The sequence below is a fragment of the Crocuta crocuta genome, unplaced genomic scaffold, assembly GCF_008692635.1.
Source record: "Crocuta crocuta isolate KB4526 unplaced genomic scaffold, BGI_CrCroc_1.0 scaffold111, whole genome shotgun sequence".
In the NCBI taxonomy this organism is placed as follows: domain Eukaryota; kingdom Metazoa; phylum Chordata; class Mammalia; order Carnivora; family Hyaenidae; genus Crocuta; species Crocuta crocuta.
Genome location: NW_027527611.1, coordinates 1,793,679 through 1,815,342, shown reverse-complemented (window position 1 = coordinate 1,815,342; position 21,664 = coordinate 1,793,679). Strand labels below are relative to the sequence as shown.

The 21,664-nt window shown below is 42.1% G+C and overlaps 1 protein-coding gene across 1 annotated transcript in view; it reads right to left on the bottom strand.

Annotated features, from left to right (window-relative positions):
- The window catches only part of CSMD1 (CUB and Sushi multiple domains 1), a 1,564,948-nt gene that overhangs the window by 499,876 nt on the left and 1,043,408 nt on the right, over window positions 1-21,664 (bottom strand). The window contains exons 9-10 of the mRNA XM_077771883.1: window positions 19,552-19,676; window positions 9,303-9,424 (exon numbers count right to left, since the gene is read on the bottom strand). Of these exons, the coding sequence (XP_077628009.1) occupies window positions 9,303-9,424; window positions 19,552-19,676 (247 nt within the window). The remainder of the gene's footprint in view (window positions 1-9,302; window positions 9,425-19,551; window positions 19,677-21,664) is intronic.

Genomic DNA, 21,664 nt, shown 5'->3' with positions numbered 1-21,664 from the left:
TAAGGGGTATCTAGGTGGCTCAGTCTGTGAAGCATCTGACTCTTGATTTTACCTCAGGTCATGACCTCCTGGCTAGTGAAATCGAGCTCTGCATCAGGCCCTATGCTGACAGTGGAGAGCCTGCTTGGAATTCTCTCTCTCTCTCTCTCTCTCTCTCTCTCCCCCCCTCTCTCTCAAAACAAACAAAAACTTCAAGTAAAACATGACCTTCTCTGCCTCCCCAGTGACATAAAACAGTAAATGCTTGGTCATAATTACAGCCATTTATTAAAAATCATTTATTAGTTCTCACTACAGGCCATTATCTGGGCAAGAGAGTGTACATTCAAAGACGTGACAGACACAGGCTTGCTTGCAAAAGGTAATTTAAGTAACTTATTTAATTTCATTTAAAATTCCTAAGATGTACTGTTATATTTTGTGTCATTAATCAATAAACAAATAAAATACTCTTTAAAACGACACAATGTGGGGCGCCTGGGTGGCTCAGTCGGTTAAGTGTCCGACTTCGGCTCAGGTCATGATCTCGTGGTTTGAGCCCCATGTCGGGCTCTGTGCTGACACCTCAGAGCCTGGAGCCTGTTTCAGATTCTGTATCTCCCTCTCTCTCTGACCCTCCCCTGCTCATGCTGTCTCTCTCTCAGAAATAAACATTAAAAAAAATTGTAAAAAGACACAATGTTTAATTGTAGCTTTGAGCAAGTTAGGAATTGGTCACACAAAGCTATTACTGTTTGGGGAACTTTTCCTGCATTTTGGGAGATTTGACCATTTCCCCTGCCTTCCTTTGAAATGCTCGGAGTATGGACATAATCTTTTTTTACAACTACAGAAGGGAAAATAACACAGAGCTTTTCCCTTTGTCCCTTTATAGGGTGACACAGGTCTTGGTTTACCTTGAGTGGTTGTATTTTTTGACTGTTTCCAGGTCTATTATTAATATATTACCCTTTAAAACAGTTTTGGTTCAGATAATAAATAATATGGTCAACCCATTAATTAGTTCATTGGCTTGCAAAATAGTATAAAATTTATGCCATGAATCCAATGATAAACATTGCTTCAATAATTGCAATTGCTTCAATAATTGCTTCAATTATTCAATAATAAGCATTTTCACCCTGGTACCTTGTTTTTGTTCGGGGTGCATGAAAAGGTGCACAAGTCTGCAGAGGTACAATACTTTCAAGATCTGAGAGTTTAATAGTGTGGCCGGGGACTAAGCATGCAGGGACAAATGATAAAATGAGAGTGGAGTGATGTCAGTTGCCCTGCCATAAAAGACAGATCTTATGAAAAGGACTTTCTCCGACGAACCACAGAGAATTGCTGAGGATATAATGCTGAAGTACAACAGTCATATTTTATCTTTGTTCTCCATGTTGTAGAAATGCAGACATCTACACACTGTGGTGGGAGTTTCCATGAGCACAATTTTAACGCAGGATAAGTATTTGGGAAATAAGCATCAAAATTATAAATGTGTGTAAATTATTACTGTAATTCTAATTCAAGGACTTTAACCTACTGAAATAGTTGCAAAGAGAGGGAACATAAACATGTCTGCTGAAGCACGGTTTATGATTACAGAGAACGGGTACAGTCTAAATACCTGTTTAAAGGAAGAAGCTGATAGAATAAAATACTCTGCAGCTATTAAATATAGTAAATTACATTTGGATAGATATATTTTCCATCCAACATAAATTAATTATACCTGGACATATATTATATATTCGCATTATAGATGTATATGTATATGCATACGTATACATATGTATACACACACACACACACATGCATTATAAAGTAACAAAGTGATCTATAAAATTTTGGCATGATATCTAAAATAAAAGAAGTCATTAAGAAGAACCAGTGGGGGAGGAGGAAGGAAAGAAAGAAATAAAGGAAACCTGTGTTCTTATATATGTGTTTATGGTTAGAAACTAATAAAAGTCTTACAAAAAGTATGTGCCAATAGTTAGTACTGCTCATCTCTGGGACTGAAACACTTAGTTCCTTTGGTTTTTGCTTTCTAGTTATCTGTGTCATTTGATTTTGTAAGATAGTGATCATGTATTTATTACATGCACATTTAGACATATATTTAGTTTTTAGAAAAGATATTTCCCATTTATTGTGGAAAATAACTTAGGAAGGTAGAGAACAGAATAAGACAAACATCTGAGCTATCTCACAACAATAAACAGTACACATTAACAGATGACACTGACCTAGAGTAGTCACTCGTGGAAAATGGAAAAGGGAGAGTGAATCCAGAAGATATTTGCGGTGAAGAAAAGATGCTCAACTGGAGGTGATAGAGGAGGAAATGAATCTAGAATAAAGGTTGTTGTCTGGATTCCATGACAGAATGAAGGACTCAGAGAAAGGCTCTAGGAGGAACAGCAAATTGCTAAGCAAGAGAGAACTAATATTCTCTGTATCTGTGCACACGAAAGGCTATTAGGATGCCCCAGAAATGCCCTGGGTTTATCTGGACTTCCAGCACTGTGTACAGGTAACCTGATTACATAACTGATTACTCTCTCCAGAGAAGAGTCCTTAAAGCAATGGAATGCAAAGAAACACCGGAAAAGGAGAAGAGACCAGGAGGTGATCCTATCATTGTAGCAGTGAGACATTAGTAACTTAGAGTCATTTCCCTATATGCACATTCATCTGATAAACACAGAAATACCATTAGTTTATCTACATATTATTATCATTATTAAGATTATGCGGCGCATGAGGCAACTGATAGATTTTATGTCTTTCTGAAACCGCACAGCTAGGAAATGGGCAAAGGCTGGAACCTGGGGTTTTCGGTAAAACATCTGGTTCTCCTTCTACCATGCCACTGCCCTGTAAGACCCCAGAATCATGTGTGTGGGGAAAGAAGATCCCCAAATTATAAATATCTCTTCAAGTAACTAGAGAAGAAAAAGAAGTACAGAGGGGCCGGAAAAAAGAGATATGAGCTGGAAGCATGGTGGCAACCATTAACTTGACAGACTCTTAGTGCCGAGTGTTCTTATGACAATCGCAAGTTCTACTCAGGGTGCGCTTTGAAGGACATCAGTGTGCCGCCATGGGCCCTGCATCGCTGCCCAGGAACCGCCTGCCACGTACCTGCTTTATGTGACTCCACCTAGTTACGGGGTTGTTGGCTGACTTTCTGTCTCCCCCTTGTGCAGGGCTGTCTCCGTGCAGAGACCATCGCTGCTCTGTTCACTGCTCTCTACCAATGAGCAAGTGTGTGTGGTTCAACAATACACCGAATGGACACGTTGTGTGCTGTTTTCCCTACTTGTGTAATTACTAATGTCTTTAAATAAGAAAACCCCTGAAAAGAAGAAAAATGCAAAAGGAAATGTGTTTTGATGCAGGAAATATGTACTTAATACATGCTAAAAGGCAAAAGGTGAAAAAAAATGGTGACTACTTCTAAGACATGTAAACCTAAATGGGAAAACTATTTCTGCCTCTTTTTATCATAAAACAGACACACACGCATGCACACATGCATGTTACTCATAGAAAACAAAACAAACAAAAGCCCTTCTCTACCTTTCTGTCTTGAGGACAAATATTCATCCTTTCCAGATTCTGGACATACAATTATTAAAGTCTCCTCTCCTAAAGCCCCTTTTATTAAAACAGAAACAAAAACAAAACCAAACAAACACAAAAGACCTCAGGAAATCTGTGTACTTTTCTCACAGTGTTACTTGGGTACTTTGTTCTTCTACATTTCTATAAATAAGCCAGATTCCAGCCTAGCTCTTCAATTACTTACACCGAGTAAAATATTGGAGATCATTTGTCCACACCTCTGCAGGGTTTTGTTTTTGTTTTTGTTCTGTGTTGTGTTTACGTTGTACTGTAGTCTGTGCACCACTAACAGATTAGTCATGCTGCCTCCATCATGCATGTGTGTGTATGTATTTATATACATACACATGTGCGTGTGCGTGTGTGTAATTCATGTTTTGGCTTAACATGCAAGCAAATCAAAAGCATGGACCCTGTTTTCTATTTTATTTTGGAGAACCAAGAAGAGATGACAACAATAACTAAATGAGGTGTAACAAGGCAGTAACTGGAGTGTTGCAAAAACACCCGGGCAGCGGCAACGGGGGCAGGCGGGCTCCCCTGTGGCAGGAAGGAAAGGGTGCCATGGAGGGCGTCTACAGAGACTTGAGAAGGAAGAAGCCAAACTCTGTTCATGGAAAAGATACACTTATTAAACGGCGCTGATGGGGGGAGCTGGCGACAAAGGGCCGCCCCGGAGACAGAACACGGGGAGGAAGAGTGGACAAGGACGGGAGAGAACCAGTAACTGGGCCGGGAAGGCGTCGGGGACACAGCCGACGGAGACGCTTCCCACGGCGACGGTGTCTAACAGTCTCTCTGCCAATCCCTGGATCCCTGCTGGCTCAGCATAACCTACGCACCTGCATCCATCCACACTCCATCCAGAACACCAGAAACTGTCACGCAAAATATTTAGTTCTACCTTAACTTTAAAATAATTTGAATGCAAACGAATGCCTTTTCTACATCTGTATGAATTTATGTCAAATTATGTAACAAAATCTGTGTAATAAAAGTTAATGCTCCTTCCCCAAAAAGGAGTCTAACACACGGTTGCACTTTCTTACAAGCATTAAATTTCAGCAAGTCTTATTTTTTCTTTAGACAATGACAGGGGTGCATTTAATAGAAGGTGTAATATCAATGTATCAATTGCTGCGTCTCATTACCTATTCCCTAAATGCCTCTCAAATTCGTCTTCTCTTCTCCGATCCTGACTCCACTGTCCTGACGTAGGCTCACATGATCTCTCAAGTTTATACCAACGCGCTGTCTCTGCCTCCAGTCACGGGTCCTTGCCCTGTGTCCACCCGACTCCTGACAGAGCGACCTCTCTGAGACATGGACATGGCAACGTCATTCTTCTCCTCTGTTTCCTGACACCCACTCAGCACAGCATTTAAATCCTTCACCTGTCCTTCAGGGTCTCCTCTATGGCTCCTTGAGTGTAGTCATTAATAATCACCAAGGAGAAGAAGAAAAGGCAGATGAGGAGGAAGGCAGAGAGGAGGGAGAGAGAGGAGGGAGGAGGGGGGAGGAGGAGGAGGGAAGGCAGTAAGGAGGAGTGGGAGGGGTGGGGCAAGGAGGGAGGAGGAAGAGGGAGGAAGGGGAGGGAAGGGTGGGGAAGGAGGAGGTAGTGGAGGGGAGGGGAGGCAGGCAGCATTAGGCAGACAGCGTTCTGGGTGCTTCACTCTGGCCTCATGTTCCTCACAAGGGCCTTCACATGCTGGCACCCAGATCTGAGACTCCCAGATCCTGGAACTCTTTGTTTATAAGCTACCCTAACTGAGGCATTTTGTCTTAGAAACCTGAGCAGACAAAGTTCAAATGCTTAAAATCACTGAAACCCTCAAGGAGTTTAACATCAACAAAAATACTTTCCAAGGAGCTCAATTTAAAATTAGGTACTGAAATTATTTGAGATACAAATGTATGTGTATGCACGTATGTGTATACATTTGCGTCCCCAATGTACACCCACGATACATATGCGTATACAGATGTATGCCTGTGTGTCCTCACAAGGCCTCCAGGGAAAGCTGTCTGCCCTCCACCTTCCCGAAGGAAACCCCAGGGACAGACTTTTGAGAGCGTTTGCTGATAACGCCTCTACTCTATAGCTCATCAGCCATATATGACTGTCTCAAGAATTTGGTCACACATGTGTCATTAGTTTTATCTGAGAAAGCTGAATTGTTGACTGTGTATACAATGAACTACATTAATCAGTACCTCATTACTGAATTAATTTTTATTGGATTTTTACTAGACTAGTATGGCGGGAGCAGCTGTACTTGGCTGTTTAGAAATCTGCTCCACTAAACTGAATCTTCTTGAGGACAATTTCTTTTTAAATTTCTCTCTAGAACACACTACCTAATAGGTTCTCCTAAAATATAAATCTATATGTATTAAATTGTCTTATAATTATGATTTACAATTAATATATTATTTAATATACACTGGGTAATACATTCATATATATTCAATAATAATGTACATCCCATTAATATTAAGAAAATTGTATATTTATATATTTTTAACACTTATTTATTTTTCATAGAGTGCAAGTAGGGAAGGGGCAGAGAGACAGGAAAGAGAGAGAATCCCAAGGAGGCTCCATACTATCAGAGCAAAATCACCCTGATGTGGGGTTTGAACTCATGAACTGTGAGATCTTGACCAAAGCCAAAACTGGACATTGAACTGACTGAGCCACCCAAGTGTCCCTATTTATTTATAAACATATATATTTCTAGTATTCTTTTTAAGAAGACATTCCACAATATGACAAATTGTAATATTCATTACTACCAGACACTGAGCCTCCTAAGATAATTATCTTGTACATGCAATTTTATGTTAATGCTTCACATAAACTGACACATGTCACTTGGTTATACAGCAGCCTGTCACTGGGTTATATATGAGTCAAAGCAAAAATAAGACCTGGAAAGACTATAAATCATTAAGAGAAGATTAATGTTTCAACAGAAGAGGAGTGCATCAACTAATCTCTAATTGACATTGGAAAGTGATTTTCATTTTCCCACCTTATTTCTCAAAGGTGTGCAAGTCAAACGTACAGACTGAGGTACACCAACACTTCTTATCTCAAATTCTTTGTTAATGCTTCTAGCAAGAGTCATTGTCTGGGAATCTTTACATAACCACTCTTCTCTCTCATGCTCAGTATGTAATATGCCTTCATCACCATGTGCTTACTCGGGAAACCCCCTTATTTGGAAGGTCTCCCAAGGAATCAAATTAAGTCTAATTATACTTAATGGCAGTGACTGCTTCTTAATTTGGATGGTAATTCTGCTTAATTGAGATGCCTTCAGGTGTCTAAGTGGTGCTCTAGCAAGAGTATTGGTGTGCAGGAGTGCGTCAACCTGGAATGTCTTGTTTCTTCTCTGAACATTTCACCAAAATAAACAAAGAAAGGCAAAGAAGTTACTGAAGCACTATAACACAAGATTCCTGAAATGTAACTTAACTGTTGCCTGTTTAGCATCAGCCAAATTTATATAGAATCATTAGAAAAATCTGTGTAAATGCATACAAAGATGAGTTAGAAAAGCAAAACCCCTGAAATGAGAGAAATATGTAAATCCAAATGGCATGTGTCCATTATTTTATTTATCGTTTTGCAGTCTGGCCATGTTGAAACATCGTCAGAGAACACACCTCATGCATTTTATCAGACGTTAGCCTTCTGGAGTCTGGCAAAACAGGAAAACAATGGGATCTGAAGTGCATCATCTACAAAATATAAACCTGATAATAACCCAAGTCTCTTTCTTCGACATTTTGCTTGTGTGCACAACTGGTTTCCCACTACCATCAGCCTGCTTTCTGCCTTCCAGAGGCTTTTTTCTCCGGGCTCCCTAGGAGCTGGACCATAGGCATTCGATTCGGGTGGACCTGAAGGGAAGTCCGCTAGGGACATTCTAGAAAATTCCTTCCATTTTTTAGAAAGACATGGCTCATTTCTCCAGTGAACAGGATTATGCCAGAGCCATCTTGTGACCTGAGGGGGGCGGGCATCATTACTGCCCTGGAAGGTGGAGCAGAAAAGAGGGGAGTCACTTAAATCCTCAGCAATGTTCCTGAGCTCCTGAATTAAAATGGAATCTCACTGGCTCTCCCCTTTTGTCATGCGAAATAATGTTTCTTCAACACTTTTTCTAAGACCTACAGCCCCAAAGCTCCTATCTAGGCACTGAAGAACCTATTACTCCGTTTCCGCATGGCGCCCCGCACAGTGATGATGGAATGTGTAGCTGTGGGAATAAATGGGTCTTCTTAGGAACAGAGCTAATGAAGGGCCGTCACAGTGCAGTAAAGAGACACACACGCTCTCATCCTTCCTTAGGAGCAAAATGGCCAGGAAGACTTTACCAAGTGTTTTCATTCCCTGGATCTCGGTTTCTTGTCTGTCGGGTGAAGGGTTCAGATAAGAGAAAGTCTAACCTTCCTTTTATACAGAGACTTCAAGTATTCCAGTATGTACGAGAAAGAAAGAAAACCAGATACATGGGTGTATGTGTAATAATCAAAATATTCATGATTGTTTATATGCGATCTGGGTCTAAATGAATTTTGAGACACTGTGAGGGTGTGACTCAGATTCCCTGAAGACTGACCTTGGAGCCAGTGCGTGACCTATCACAACAGCCGGGGTCTGCTGACCCTTCCATACAAAGGACTCCCGCACTTTACAGCCCTTCACCTGACATGCAGAATTGCAACAATGCCATCATTCATTACAGGGAGGCTCAGTCTCCCTCCCAGTGACACAGAGAGAAAATATGCCACCAGCACGAGTCTCTTTGACTCTATTTGGCTTCTCCACATGACACGGTGCATATCCTAGATCCTGGCAGCTAACAGCACACTTGTGAATTCCACATTTACCTCTACCAGTTATATCTACTTGAATGAATATACAGCAGGCGCCTCACTCTCATTATGCCTAAAACCAAACTCATTATCTCTTCCCATTAAAAAACAAAAAAATAAACTCCTGCTTCCTGAGGCCCTTTCCCTGATTCAAGGTAGGGAGAATTTATATTATTCCAAACTAGAATGATCTGGAGAATAAAAGGTCACTATTAACAATGGTGCAGGAACCACGCGTGTGGAGTAGACTGCCCCTGGGGGGGGGGAGGTGAGGGGGCTGCAACGTTCCCTCATTCTGGTAAGGGCTTCACTGCTCCCCCCTAAAGCCACTGTTGATCCCGGCTTGATTCCATGACCCTCATAGTTACTGTACTGTATCCTTCAGAGCTGCTAAGAGAACAGATCTCGAAAGTTCTTATCACAAGAAAATAACTTGGTAACTATATGAGATAATGTATGTTAACTGTTTTGCAAAACATACATATATCGGATAATTACATTATGCACCTTAATGTTATATGTCAATCATATCTCAACAAAACTGGGGTGGGGGGTAGGGAACATAGACATAACCTTCAGAACCAGGAGGAGGCAACCAAATGATCAAAACTCACTTTATACTGGAGTCCTAGACTTCGTCCACTACAGGTGGATATATGTGCTCAGAAGGCAGCCTGAGCTCTGAATGCAAACAGCAAACTGTAAGGGGAATCACATTCACAGGGCTGTTTCTCTCAAACAGTGTCTGAGTCAGAGCGCCCATGGTACCGCGGCACCGAGGGGGAAGGTGGAAAACCTACCTTGTCCGGATCTGTTGTGGTAATGACCCACACACAGTGAGCATTGTCTTCATACTGAACTGGGTAATTCGGGGAGGTAATGATGCCGCTGGGTCCACGCAGATTCGATCCACATGTTCTAGCTAGAAAAAAACAGAGATCGTGTGACTTTCTTCAACACGTTATCTGTGTGCTGAAGACAAAACAGGCACATGAAACATCAAATTAGCTGTTCACCGGTTACGATAAAATGTGGTTCAAGAACTCAAGTTGGCAAGTACAACGGACTCAGCCATCAGGTCCCTTTTCGACATCTGCAATGTTAGACTGGAGCTCTCTGTGAAATTTCCCAAGGCACCATTCACAGGATGACCTTGTCGCTGAGATCACCATGGGTGATGCCAGATCAAATAAGTCCATCTCAAAACCCAATCTGACTCAGAGAGAGTCTGCATTCCCTTGGTGGGACACAGATGCAGCATGATAGAGGGGAAAGTGCAGGGCAGCTCGAGACCCCCAGTCCCCCATTCCCTACGCTGTATGACAATTCCACCTCTCCATTCTAAATGCGATGGTATGACAGGTCATCTCCAAGGTCTCTTCCAAGCTTTAGACTCCAGTCTATAGTCAATGATACAAACTGCCTTACAGCACAATGCAAGCAGGAGATTAACATGTAGTTGACAATTTAAAGAAAGAAAATAGAAATGGTAGTTCTAAAAGAGAAATGACCTTAAACTGAAAAGACCCAGAAAACTACAGAAATGACATAACCTAACAAATGTTACTGAGGTTTATATGTAAAAATTGTATTTCTGGGGCACCTGGGTGGCTCAGTTGGTTCAGCGTCAGACTCTTGATTTCGGCTCAGGTCATGCTCTCAGTTTGTGAGATAGAGAGCCCCTCACTGGGCTCTGTGCTGACAGTGTGGAGCCTGCTTGGGATTCTCCATCTGGGATTTTCTCTCCCCTGTGTTCTCCTTCTCCCTCTGTCTTTGTCCCTCCCCTACTCATGTTCTCTCTCTCTCTCTCTCAAAATAAACATTAAAAAAATTTTTTAATGTATATATTTCAATTGACCTCCATTTTATGAATGGAACTTTCTTCTTCTTCTTTCAAACTGATACATTATTTTTATAAATCAAAAGTCAGCCTACAATGGAATCTAGTCTTAACATTAATAATATAAACTGGGGGTGGGGATGGCATGCCTGGGTGGCTCAGTTCGTTGAGCATCCGACTTTGGCTCAAATCAGGATCTCATGGTTTGTGAGTCCAAGCCCCACATCAGGCTCCTTGGTCTCAGCAAAGCCCACTTTGGATCCTCTGTTTCCCTCTCTCTTTGTCCCTCCCAATCTCTCTCTCTCAAAAATAAATATACATTTAAAAAATAATTTAAACTGGGTTTGTGAAAAGAGCAAAAGAAACTGATTTCACAATATAGAGCTAATACAAGGAAAGCACTAGTTCATATTTCTAAGGTTTCATATCACATAAACCAATTAAACTGTCACCCAATAAAAGCTGAATCCTAATCATGACCCATCTTGCCTTTGATCTTTTCCTTGGCTGTGTGCCCCTCCATGGCCAGCTTTATTCTGGGAGACGTAGTCAGAACAGGATTCTGACTTCCAAGGGCCATCTTACAGCAGACAAGTCAGGAGAAGCCAAGTAACTGAGCTCTTCCCAGCTGCCCCCAGGAATATATGCCTCTTGTCTATTTATATGGACATAACAATAATGTAATTCATACCTATTCCTGATAAGAGTTCTTTATTGTAATGACTCACACATCTATCTGTCGTACAACACTGTGTTTTTCTACCTTGGGAAAGCACCTCCCCTGAGCAGCAGCACCATGGCCAGCGCCTAGAGCTGCTGACATAAACATGGGGCAAGAGCAGACAATTTTCAGTAGCTCAATACTTAGTACGAAAATAATTAGCTAAGAATTAACCTATACATTAATTAACAAAAATACAGGAAAACCAACATTTAACATGTTGGCATTTACTTTGAAAATGGACAAGATTTCTTAAATAAAGATGCATAAAAGATGATCAGGCCAAGAGCTAACTGCACACAAAGACATCTACCTCTACAGGCTATAGAACCCGCTTTTAGGAGCATGTTGTCAGAGAGTCAATGAGCTTCAGATGCGAAAGTTTCCTAAGGCGCCCTGTGAGCAGTATTCATCAGAAAATCTTAGAAGAAAAGTTATCATCAATACATTTTGATTTACAATGCCTTTGTGTTACATGCTCATTCTTTGTTAAGTTTCATACTGAAAAGTTGCTATTATGTTATGTTACTCGGTAAATATTTTTTGATTTAATTTTGAATTAATATTACCGATGTGCCATTCTAAGTATGTCAACCTTCAAAAAAACATCAGAAGAGTGAGTGAGTGAGTGCAGTCGGGAACTAATTGTTACATTCCCACCGACAATCTGTGCCCAGCCAGTCATTAGTCCCAGCTGTCACTCTGCTGAAAAGTTCACCGAATCTGACATCCCATCAACGGCCTTATGTCCCACTTGTCTGCTTTCAAGCTTGACCCTTAACTTGACTTATTCAAATTGCCTCCTCAGCGCTCCATGAAATTCATCTTACCCACTGCTTGGAGAAATGGGATTTTTAGTGATTATATATTTTAGTGAGATAACTATTAGTAAAATATGTATTGGAAAGCAGTACATTTCCCACATTTTCGTGCATATTTAGGACTGTGTTTCACACAGAGTGAGTTATGAATCCAGCCTCTTCAGGGATCTTTTTCATCAGAAATTGTCAAATTAATTTGTAAACTAATTTTTGTTTTCTTTTTGTCATAGAAATAGATCTCTATTTTTGTAATACATTTTTTTTTAACCAATTCTTTCAATCAATCCATCAGGGCAGGGATTTTTCTCTGTTTTAACCACTATACTAATAATAGGAACACTTCCTAGCATTTGATAATTTTCTTCCTAAATACTTGTTCGAGTTTTTTAAATCAGATGTAATGACCTTAAATAATATGATCTAACTCTAATTATTTAATTATAATCCTCTGCTTTAGGAAACTGTTAAAACTTTAGCTGAGACCTCAGTCTTTGTTCTTCTAAATCTTCCCCACCCTTATCATCTGCTTCCTCAATGAATGATGATACTGTCATCACCATACCAATCAGGATTCACTGGGTACAGCCTTCTGTATCAATGTTCTTCTACTAATCACAGATAACTCTCAGATTTTCCACTGGCAACCACTCCAAGTTCCGTCATTCATGTGCAGAGTCCTCACTGAATACGACTACTGTGTCCTGAACTGTCGTGGGTCTGTGCGTTACTGTGCAGGTGCATACAGTGTCCACTGTGCAGACTAGCTGTGACCTTCTGAATCTCCTGCAGTCTGTCCCCTGGGGCCTTCTTTCCATTCTATGGTTCTGCGGCAGGGTTATATGAAATGGCCAGATCCCTGAACATTATTTATTTTTATAGTTTGTGTGTAAGCAGAGAGAGAGAGAGAGAGAGAGAGAGAGACAGCAAGCAAGCAAGCGGGGGAGAGGCAGAGGGAGAGAGAGAATCCCAAACAGGCTGAGCTGTTGGCACAGAGCCTGATGCAGGGCTTGAGCTCACAAACTGAGAGATCATGACCTGAGCCAAAACCAAGTGGGAAGCCTAACTGCCCGAGCCCCCCAGCCCCTAATACCCCGAGTTTTAGAGCAGAGTGAGTCCCACTGCTAGCCGTGCCACACTCCATGTCCTCCCCTCGTCAGCTTCAAGTACCTGAAAGTGAATTTCCTTCACATCCACTGGATGTCACTTTTCTGTTAAAAACCTCCACTTGGGGAAGAATGGGAAGAGCTGAAAAAGGACACAGGCCAGGCAGGGGACGATGGAGGAACCGGCACTGAGGGCGGCACTGAAATGTGTCTGATGGGTGGGCATCAGCTGGCGTAGACCCATGAGGATGTTCAGTCAGTGTGTTTCTGTGCCCGGCCCCTCACCCAAGATCGTGTTCGCTGAAGATATGGGGGAATGGCCTGCGGGGCAGGAAGAGCGGGAGCTGAGGGCTTGGGTGGTGCGCCCAGAGCCTTCTAAAGGAACATGGCCCGTGGCAGTTTACTGCAAAGCACATCTGTGTTGCTTTTTTTGACTATAATCGAATAGGAACTCGACCAATGTTGTGCAGATTCATAAAACCATGGTATTTTCTGACACGGAAGGCTGGAGCCCTGAAGATCTGCCACATGGCCTGCCTCTCTGCACCCTGGCCTCTTTGCTGGGTCCTCACTGCATGCTAGGCATGGACCGTGGACCTTCTTGGACACGTACGATCCTGTTAGCGTAGCAAACCTGTTCTAATTATGAGTGAGCAATTTCACAGTGTCCTTGGAGGTGGGGGGTCTTCCTCCAAACAGCTGCTTCTGTACGGAACAGGCATCCAATTAGCCAACAAAGGATTTAATGGCCAACATAATTAAGTAATGACACTACAGTAATGTCAAACAAGGTTTTATAGCTACATTTAAATATATCCCCATAATTGAAATGTATACGTGCATGTTTGTATATATTATAGTTGAATACCCCTTCCTACACCTGCTACGTGCTCTTCCTCATCAAGATCCTCCTGGAAATATAACCTCTAATGTAAAGTAATATATACTTAAATGATCAATAATGCTTACTACATGGTCTTTGGTAATAACCATGACCAACGTACAGGTAATATTACTCACGTGGCAGTGTTCTATACTTGTAAGCTCAAAATTTACTTATATGTTTTATGTTTTTAAAATTAAGTAAGAATCACAAAATGATAGTTGAAAATATATCAAGAGGGAAAGCAGACAGGAAGAAACTGATTTTGGATGCAAATATATGCCATTTATCTATTGAATCAATGAATATTAGGTATAAAACATATTTGTTTCACATAATCTATCTCATATAATAAGAAGTAATCATTTGTCTATCTAGGTAAATTCAGTTCCAGGAATTTGTACTGTTCTATAGTAACTAATCACATTAATTGGAGAGAAATATTCTCACTGACCACATTTAAATTAAGGTCTCACTGACCATATAATTAATTATATTAAATTAAATATTCTCACTGACTCACATCTGGTGCACGTTTCAAACACTTTAATAGCATATTTGATAGTCTGTTTCTTGTATGTTTTTAGGAGAAAGCATTTTGATCAATCATAGCTTTCATGTTTCATCCAGATTGTCAACCAAAGTGGAAAAAAGTGTGTTGTAGAGGTTAAGAGTCACTTTTCTTAATCACAGCTGAGTTCCATGACTGGTTAATGCAGTTACTGGACATCTAATCTTGCTTGAATTCGTTTCACACGCTCAGTTTGTTCAATGAGTGTACTAATCACAGCTTCATCTGTGATTGCCATAAGGCTTAAGGGAGGAGAGCAAGGAAGGCACTCAGCACAGTGCAGACTCCTATTTCAGAAACCCAGGTTGCACCCTTGCCGTGGGCGGGGCTTGCCGTGGGCGGGGCAAGGCTCTAGGCATGGAAGGTTCAGTGGAGACAGAACACCAGTAGGATCCTTTCCTTCCTCGGGCAATTAACACACAAACGCATGCCTCCTAATCTAATGTGCGGAAGACACACAAGCTTTCTAGAAAGGTCTGAGCACGGGTTTGGGGTGTATCTGGAAAGGACTTGATTGGGAAGACAGTGGTCACGGGAGGGTTTTGAAAGAGATGGTGGTGGAAGGAAGGGGGAGTCCGGACAGCCACATGGACACCTGAGGGCAAGTGTCCCAGGAAGAAGGACAACAGTGGAGGACGCTCCATCAGAAAGGCCCGTGTCGTGTTCTAGGCGCATAATTAGCACCAAATTAACATTCGCGTTCAAGTCATTTCATGTCAACAGAATTTGAGAGTGATAGAAAAATACACAGGTTTATTATTTCTAGTAACCTCATAAAAAAGAGAGAAAAATGTATTTTTCACCTAAGGAGTCTTCAACTAAAGAGCATAACACTTTGGAAGTCTAGAAGCAACAACAGACATTTTTCCAAATTCACTGGAATTAAATTAAAAGTTAAAAGTATGTACGTCTCTTTAACTCTTGAGATTATATCTTCCCCAAAAATAATCAGTATACAAAGTATAATCTTATCATTGACTTGAAATTTAATCCAGTAGAATAAAGAGTCCTCATTCGGGGAAGTGGCCTTTTGTCTACTATTTACCAGGTCATTTCTGCATGGACATAAAACATGGGTAAGAAAGAATAAGCTATAAAAAGTTCTTGGTAAATGACAACTTAATAAATTGAAGGTAATTCTTAGCTAACCTGACCTAGAGTCCCAAGGTAAGAGCTTTATTCTAGGACCCCTGGTGGCTCTAATTGCCTTCCATGTAACCATAGTTACAAATGCAAATAATACTTCACTTTTCTTATGTGCTCTTTCAACTCAGTGAGCAACTAAAAATATTAATTCCACAGATCAGAGTGCCTTAGCATGAAAGGAAATTCTCCCTCTTAAGCCCTGGTAAATATTGACAGAATGAAATTCCAGCTGACATGTTTTACTTAAAAACAAAAAGTAGGTGCTCTTCCTTGGTTTGTTTATTTGTTTGCTTACTTTAAAAATCTACTGCCAAAGATACTTTACATAGTTTTAAACAGCTCATAATATTCTGCACTGTGAAACATTGTAATAGTTGCTTACATATGAAGTAAGCATGAAGTAAATGATGTAAGCATAATTTCAAACAAAATCACTTGCATAATCACCAAGGTATGACAACCATTTGTCTGTTTGGTAATAGAAGGAAAAGGTAACGTCCATCCCATCCCCAAAGCTAATTAGCTAATGTAAGCATTGGCTAATGACACCAGTGTCCAGATGTGAAAGATCGCTTCTGACTCACTGCAATTTATCAAGCACTTCCATCAGATATTCCTTCTGTAGAGAAGGTACGATAATTGCTTAAGAGTTAGAGACCCTTCTTGAAGATGAGAACCTTGAGAACCTGCCCTTAATTTAACGACCTGAAATCTCATAATGTGGGCAAAGCTCAGCCCAGGGGCGGTTTCCGTTTTTTATAGATGTCGATTTAAAACATGCTGGCTGAGATGATCAATATAAGGGCTCCTTTAAAGCCTCAGAATGAATCAGGAAACCCTAAACCATGATGTTCTCCTCTTCCTATTTAGTATCATGATCGCGCAGACTGGAAAGGGAATTCAGAAAATGGCCTGTGGTGTTTGGGGCCCATCGACAGCTAAGAAACTATTGTGACAGTCTGTTTTAGGTAGCATTTAAAATGCTTTAAGTTTCATGGTATCTATCTCCCCCCCCATTTTAGATATCTCAAGCTATCTTTTTACAGAAATGGTTATAAAATCTCAATTTTCCTTATTATTTTTTTTAAATCTCCACTTAAAAAAATTTTTTTTCCACTCTTCTGCAATTGATGAACTTATCAGTAGAAGCAGGTAGAGACACGATTTAAAAGAAAGAATGCTAACACACTCCGGGTTCCTAAATACTTCCAACCTGAGAAACTTACAGCATTTTTTAAATGTTTATTTATTTTGAGAGAGGGAGTGCACGCATGTGAGAGAGAGCATGAGTGGGGGAGGGGCAGAGAGCAAGGGGAGAGAGCCCCAAGCAGGCTCCACACTGGCGGTGCCTAACTCGGGGCTTGATCTCATGAACCATCATGTCATGACCTGAGCCGAGATCAAAAGTCAGATGCTTAACTGACTAAGCCAGCAGGCATTCCGAAACTTAAAAATTTTAAAGGAATAAAGTATATTCTATAGTGAGGGATGCCCCCTGGCAAACAGGGCATGACTCGGTGAACTCAGCTCTTGCCTTCACAGCTACAGCGGTGCTGACTGCGTCCCACAGATGGAGAAGAGCTAGGCCTGTGACCCAGCGAAGTGTCCCGAATTGAGGTGTCCATAGTGGGCCCTGATACTACGAGGCAGGTGAGTGGCTAGTCTGACTGAGATGTGCTAGACGTATAAAATACACCCAAATTTCCAAGTCACGGTATGAAGAACAAGAGAGAAAGAAGGTAAAAAAAAATTCTTCTTATAATCTTTATATTGACTATATGTTAGGATGATAATATTCGGGGCATATTGTATTAAATAAAATCTTAAACGTAATTTCATCTGTTTCACAATTGCTTTTTTACTGGCTTCTAATCTGCCTACTAGATATCTTTAGTTACATATGCGGCTGGCACTCTGTGTTTTGTGGAGAGGGCCCTCCTCAAAACAGGGCCCATAGGACTGAGCTACAGATGCACTAATACGTCTGGCCCTTCAGCAGGGTGAGCGACTGATCAGGCCATGCTGCCTGGTGATTACCTGATGTTGTGCAAGACTGTGTTTTCCAGACTGGAGGGCTGGATGTGCCTGCTGGCCTTAGCAAGGAAGCTCTCCTCTCGTTAGAGGGCTATGTGGCTGGGGGGGGAGTCCAGGGCAGATGAGGGGAATGGGCAGATCTCTTATGTAACCATGATGCTCACAGGTAAGCCTTTTCCGGTCTGGAAACTGGGACACTCCTGCACCCAGAACTCCACCTGTTTTCACCCATATCACTTACAGCTACAACTCAGCCCTGTACGAAAATGCCAGCCTGGATGAGAGAAGGCTGGATGATTGCCTCATTATTTGCCCTCTCACTCACAGAAAGCTGCAGGTGACACAGAGAAGCAACATCAAAATGGAACCAAACAAACAAGCAAGTAACAAACATGAACTTGTGACACATCTACTCAGCGACTCACTCCAACTCTCCCTCTTAAGGACGACACCTTCCTTGGCAGAGACTGCAATGGCCTGCATGTCTGCTGCCCCTTTCTCCCACGGAAATACAATTACTTGCTACATATGTGACTGCCCCGACTCAAAGTCTCACGGCCAGGTAAGAGCACATGGCTGGGGTTTGGCCAGTGGACTGGGCAGGAGGAAATGTGCGTGGCATTTCCCGGGGACCCTCCCTGGAGTACAGGTGCTTTGCCGCAAACCACTTCTTCTAACCCCCGAATCCCGTCACCCGGGATGTGGATGGTGCCTAGGGCCGTGAGGGCGAGGGTCTGACCACAGGGCAGACAGGGTGGGTCTCGGGGGCATGTCCACCCCGGAAACAGAGCCGCCATACTGGCCCCTGGTATCTCCGCGAGACAGATGCCCATTTTCATCCGGGTGAAGCTCCTCTTGGGTCTGGATGTTTGTCACCTGATCTTTATCCAACTAGCACATCTCAGATTTTCCTCTTTAGAGGATCTCAGGGCTCTCTATTCAAATTTCTTGTTTCATGTTTTCCTACTCCAAAATATACTAAAATATATTTTTCTTTGAAACATTAGTTTTAAAAATATATTATTTGTTATTGTTCCCGAGACCCGATATGTCCTACTTAAGGTCTAATGATTTGATACATACATACTTCACGGACACTGAGTACTATGCAATGTACTCTGTGTGTGCGTGCGTGTGTATACACCGAGTACTGTGCAAACTGTGTGTATATAGAGACGAGTACCAGGTTACACCGAGTACTGTGCAAACTGTGTGTATATAGAGACGAGTACCAGGTTACACCGAGTACTGTGCAAACTGTGTGTATATAGAGACGAGTACCAGGTTACACCGAGTACTGTGCAAACTGTGTGTATATAGAGACGAGTACCAGGTTACACTGAGTACTGTGCAAACTGTGTGTATATAGAGACGAGTACTAGGTTACACTGAGTGTGCAAATTGTGTGTATGTAGAGAGAGATGAGTACCAGGTTACACTGAGTACTGTGCAAACTGTGTGTATGTAGAGAGAGTTGAGTACCAGGTTACACTGAGTACTGTGCAAACTGTGTATGTAGAGACGAGTACCAGGTTACACCGAGAATGTGCAAACTGTGTGTATGTAGAGAGAGATGAGTATCAGGTTACTCCATGTACTGTGCAAACTGTGTGTGTATATATATATATATGTCTATATATATGAGTACCAGGTAACACTGAGTAAGTGTGTGTGCATGTATGGGAATGATCAGATTTGCTTCTGGAGTTCCGGAAGTTTAAAAACCGCTACTCTCCTTGGAAATGTTTGCTTCCCACAAATTCCGAAGAAATATTTCTGTTCTACTCAGCTCACGAGAAAGCCGTGCATCGGCATCTTCCGTGTTCTGCTCTGCCTATCGACAGTGGACGCCGCGCTGCTCTAGGCTTCGCTGCGCCCTCACAAAGCACACCACGTGTGCAGGAAGAACTCACCGCCGCGTGCTCCTTACCTCGGCAGATGGGCCGATGGTCGCTCCATGCAGCCAGTGTCTCTGTGACTCTCTGACAGGTTATGCTCTTGGAGCCCTGGAGCACATAATTGTCCTCACAGGAGAACTGGACACTTGCACCAACCCTAAACAATGAAAAAAACAACAACAGAAAACAACCCAAATTATTCACAGAAGCCTTCGTAACAGAAAATGGGCACAGTGTTTTCAGCGTGTATGCCCTCCAAACGACACGACGCTTTAAACGATCTGTTAGACACAATGCTCAGACAGAACCCTGTGACTTAGCACAGGACAGACAGCACCGGACCTGGGTCCAAATTCTCTTCTGCTGACTTCTCAGCTAAATAAAATCCATGAGCTTTAATTTCTCCTCTCTGTCTCTAAAATGGACAAAGTGACGAAGGCGACCTGACTGCCTGCCATGGCGTAAGTGTGTAGGAAGAACTGTGTATTCTACAAACAAAGTTGGAGCCATTCTTCGTGACTAAATATGCTGCAAAAACAAGGACTGAAAAGGTCCAGGTTAAGAAAACGTCCCAGTTCACAGAAGGGCAAGTGCTATGTGGTGCCACTCACGCGGCTCTGAAAATACTCAAGCGCAGGGAAGATGTTACTAGGGGCTTGGGGGAGAGGAAACGGGCTGTCATTAATCAACTGGCATCAAGTTTTACTTCGTAAGATGAATAAACCGTAGAGATCAGATATGCAACATTGAGCATTTCATCAACAGTAATGTGTGCTTATGATTGGCCAAGAGCACAGACCCTAAGATGACTGTTTAAAGAAAAGAAAGAAAAGAAAAAATAACAAAAGAAACAAGAATTCTCCCAGTGAAAAGGGAGAGGAGAAAATGTCTCAGTAAATAATTTATGTTACAATCACAAACATTAATTATGTTCAGAAGGCCAGTGATAGGGTATTTCAGAAATACACCTTACAGGAACAAAATACTTTGTTTTAGAAAAAAGCAACCTGGGGCACCTGGGTGGCTCAGTCAGTTAAGTATCTGACTCTGGCTCAGGTCATAATCTCACGGTTCGTGGGTTCGAGCCCCACGCTGGGCTCTGTGCTGCCTGCCAGCTCAGAGCCTGGAGCCTGCTTTGGATTCTGTGTCTCCCTTTCTCTCTGCCCCTCTCCCACTCGTGCTCTGTCTCTCCTTTTTCTCAAAAATAAACATTAAAAAAGATTATTTTAAAGAAATAAGCAATCCATCCAGCCTAGCATATTGTTTTGGCTTCTGAGCTGCACCTGAAAACAGGAAGCTGTGACTGAGGTCGTAAGTGTAACAAAATGTTGCACAACACATCGGGTCTGAACACACCAATCCTTCCTTCCTCTAAGCCTGGCTTCTGGAAGGGAGCTAAGCTGAGTACTATTTTAGTATCTCACAAGCCTCCTGCCTCAGGAGGAGTGTCCACGTATGTTTTCCACTTGACAGACTCTGAGCTTGACGCTGACAAAAACGGGATGCCAGGGCGTCTCTGGGGAAAAAAGATGCAAGTCGCCCATGCGCACCTACACAGCTGATAACAGATGGAGGATAAACACACGCACGCTGTTGCTGCATCCTGAGAACTGCCATGGAATCCCAGGGCACACGTGACCCGAGTGGTATCACACCAGAACCTCCCACGCTTCATGTAACACTCTGGGCACGGTCACGGATGTCTGCAAAAATCAAGGCAGGGTCAGAGGCACCTGAAAAATTCTGGATTTAACAAAACTCGGCATCTTTCTTTTCTTTTCTATGTTTTATTTATTTCTGAGAGAGAGAGAGAGACAGACAGATAGCGTCAGCACGGGAGGGGCAGAGAGAGAGGGAGACACAGAATCTGAAGAGCTCCAGGCTCTGAGCTGGCAGTCAGCACAGAGCCCGATGTGGGGCTCGAACCCACAAACCGTGAGATCCTGACCTGAGCCAAAGTCAGATACTTAGCCGGCTGAGCCACCCAGGCACCCCGGGTGTCTTTCTTTTCTAAAGAGGACTCTCAATGTGCTACAAGACGCAAAAATGTAGTTTCCTTACCTAAGAGAATGTAAAGTATGTAAAGATTTCCAAATATATGTTTCCAGGAAGCCCTTTTTCCCCAGTATCCATGGCAACTAAAAC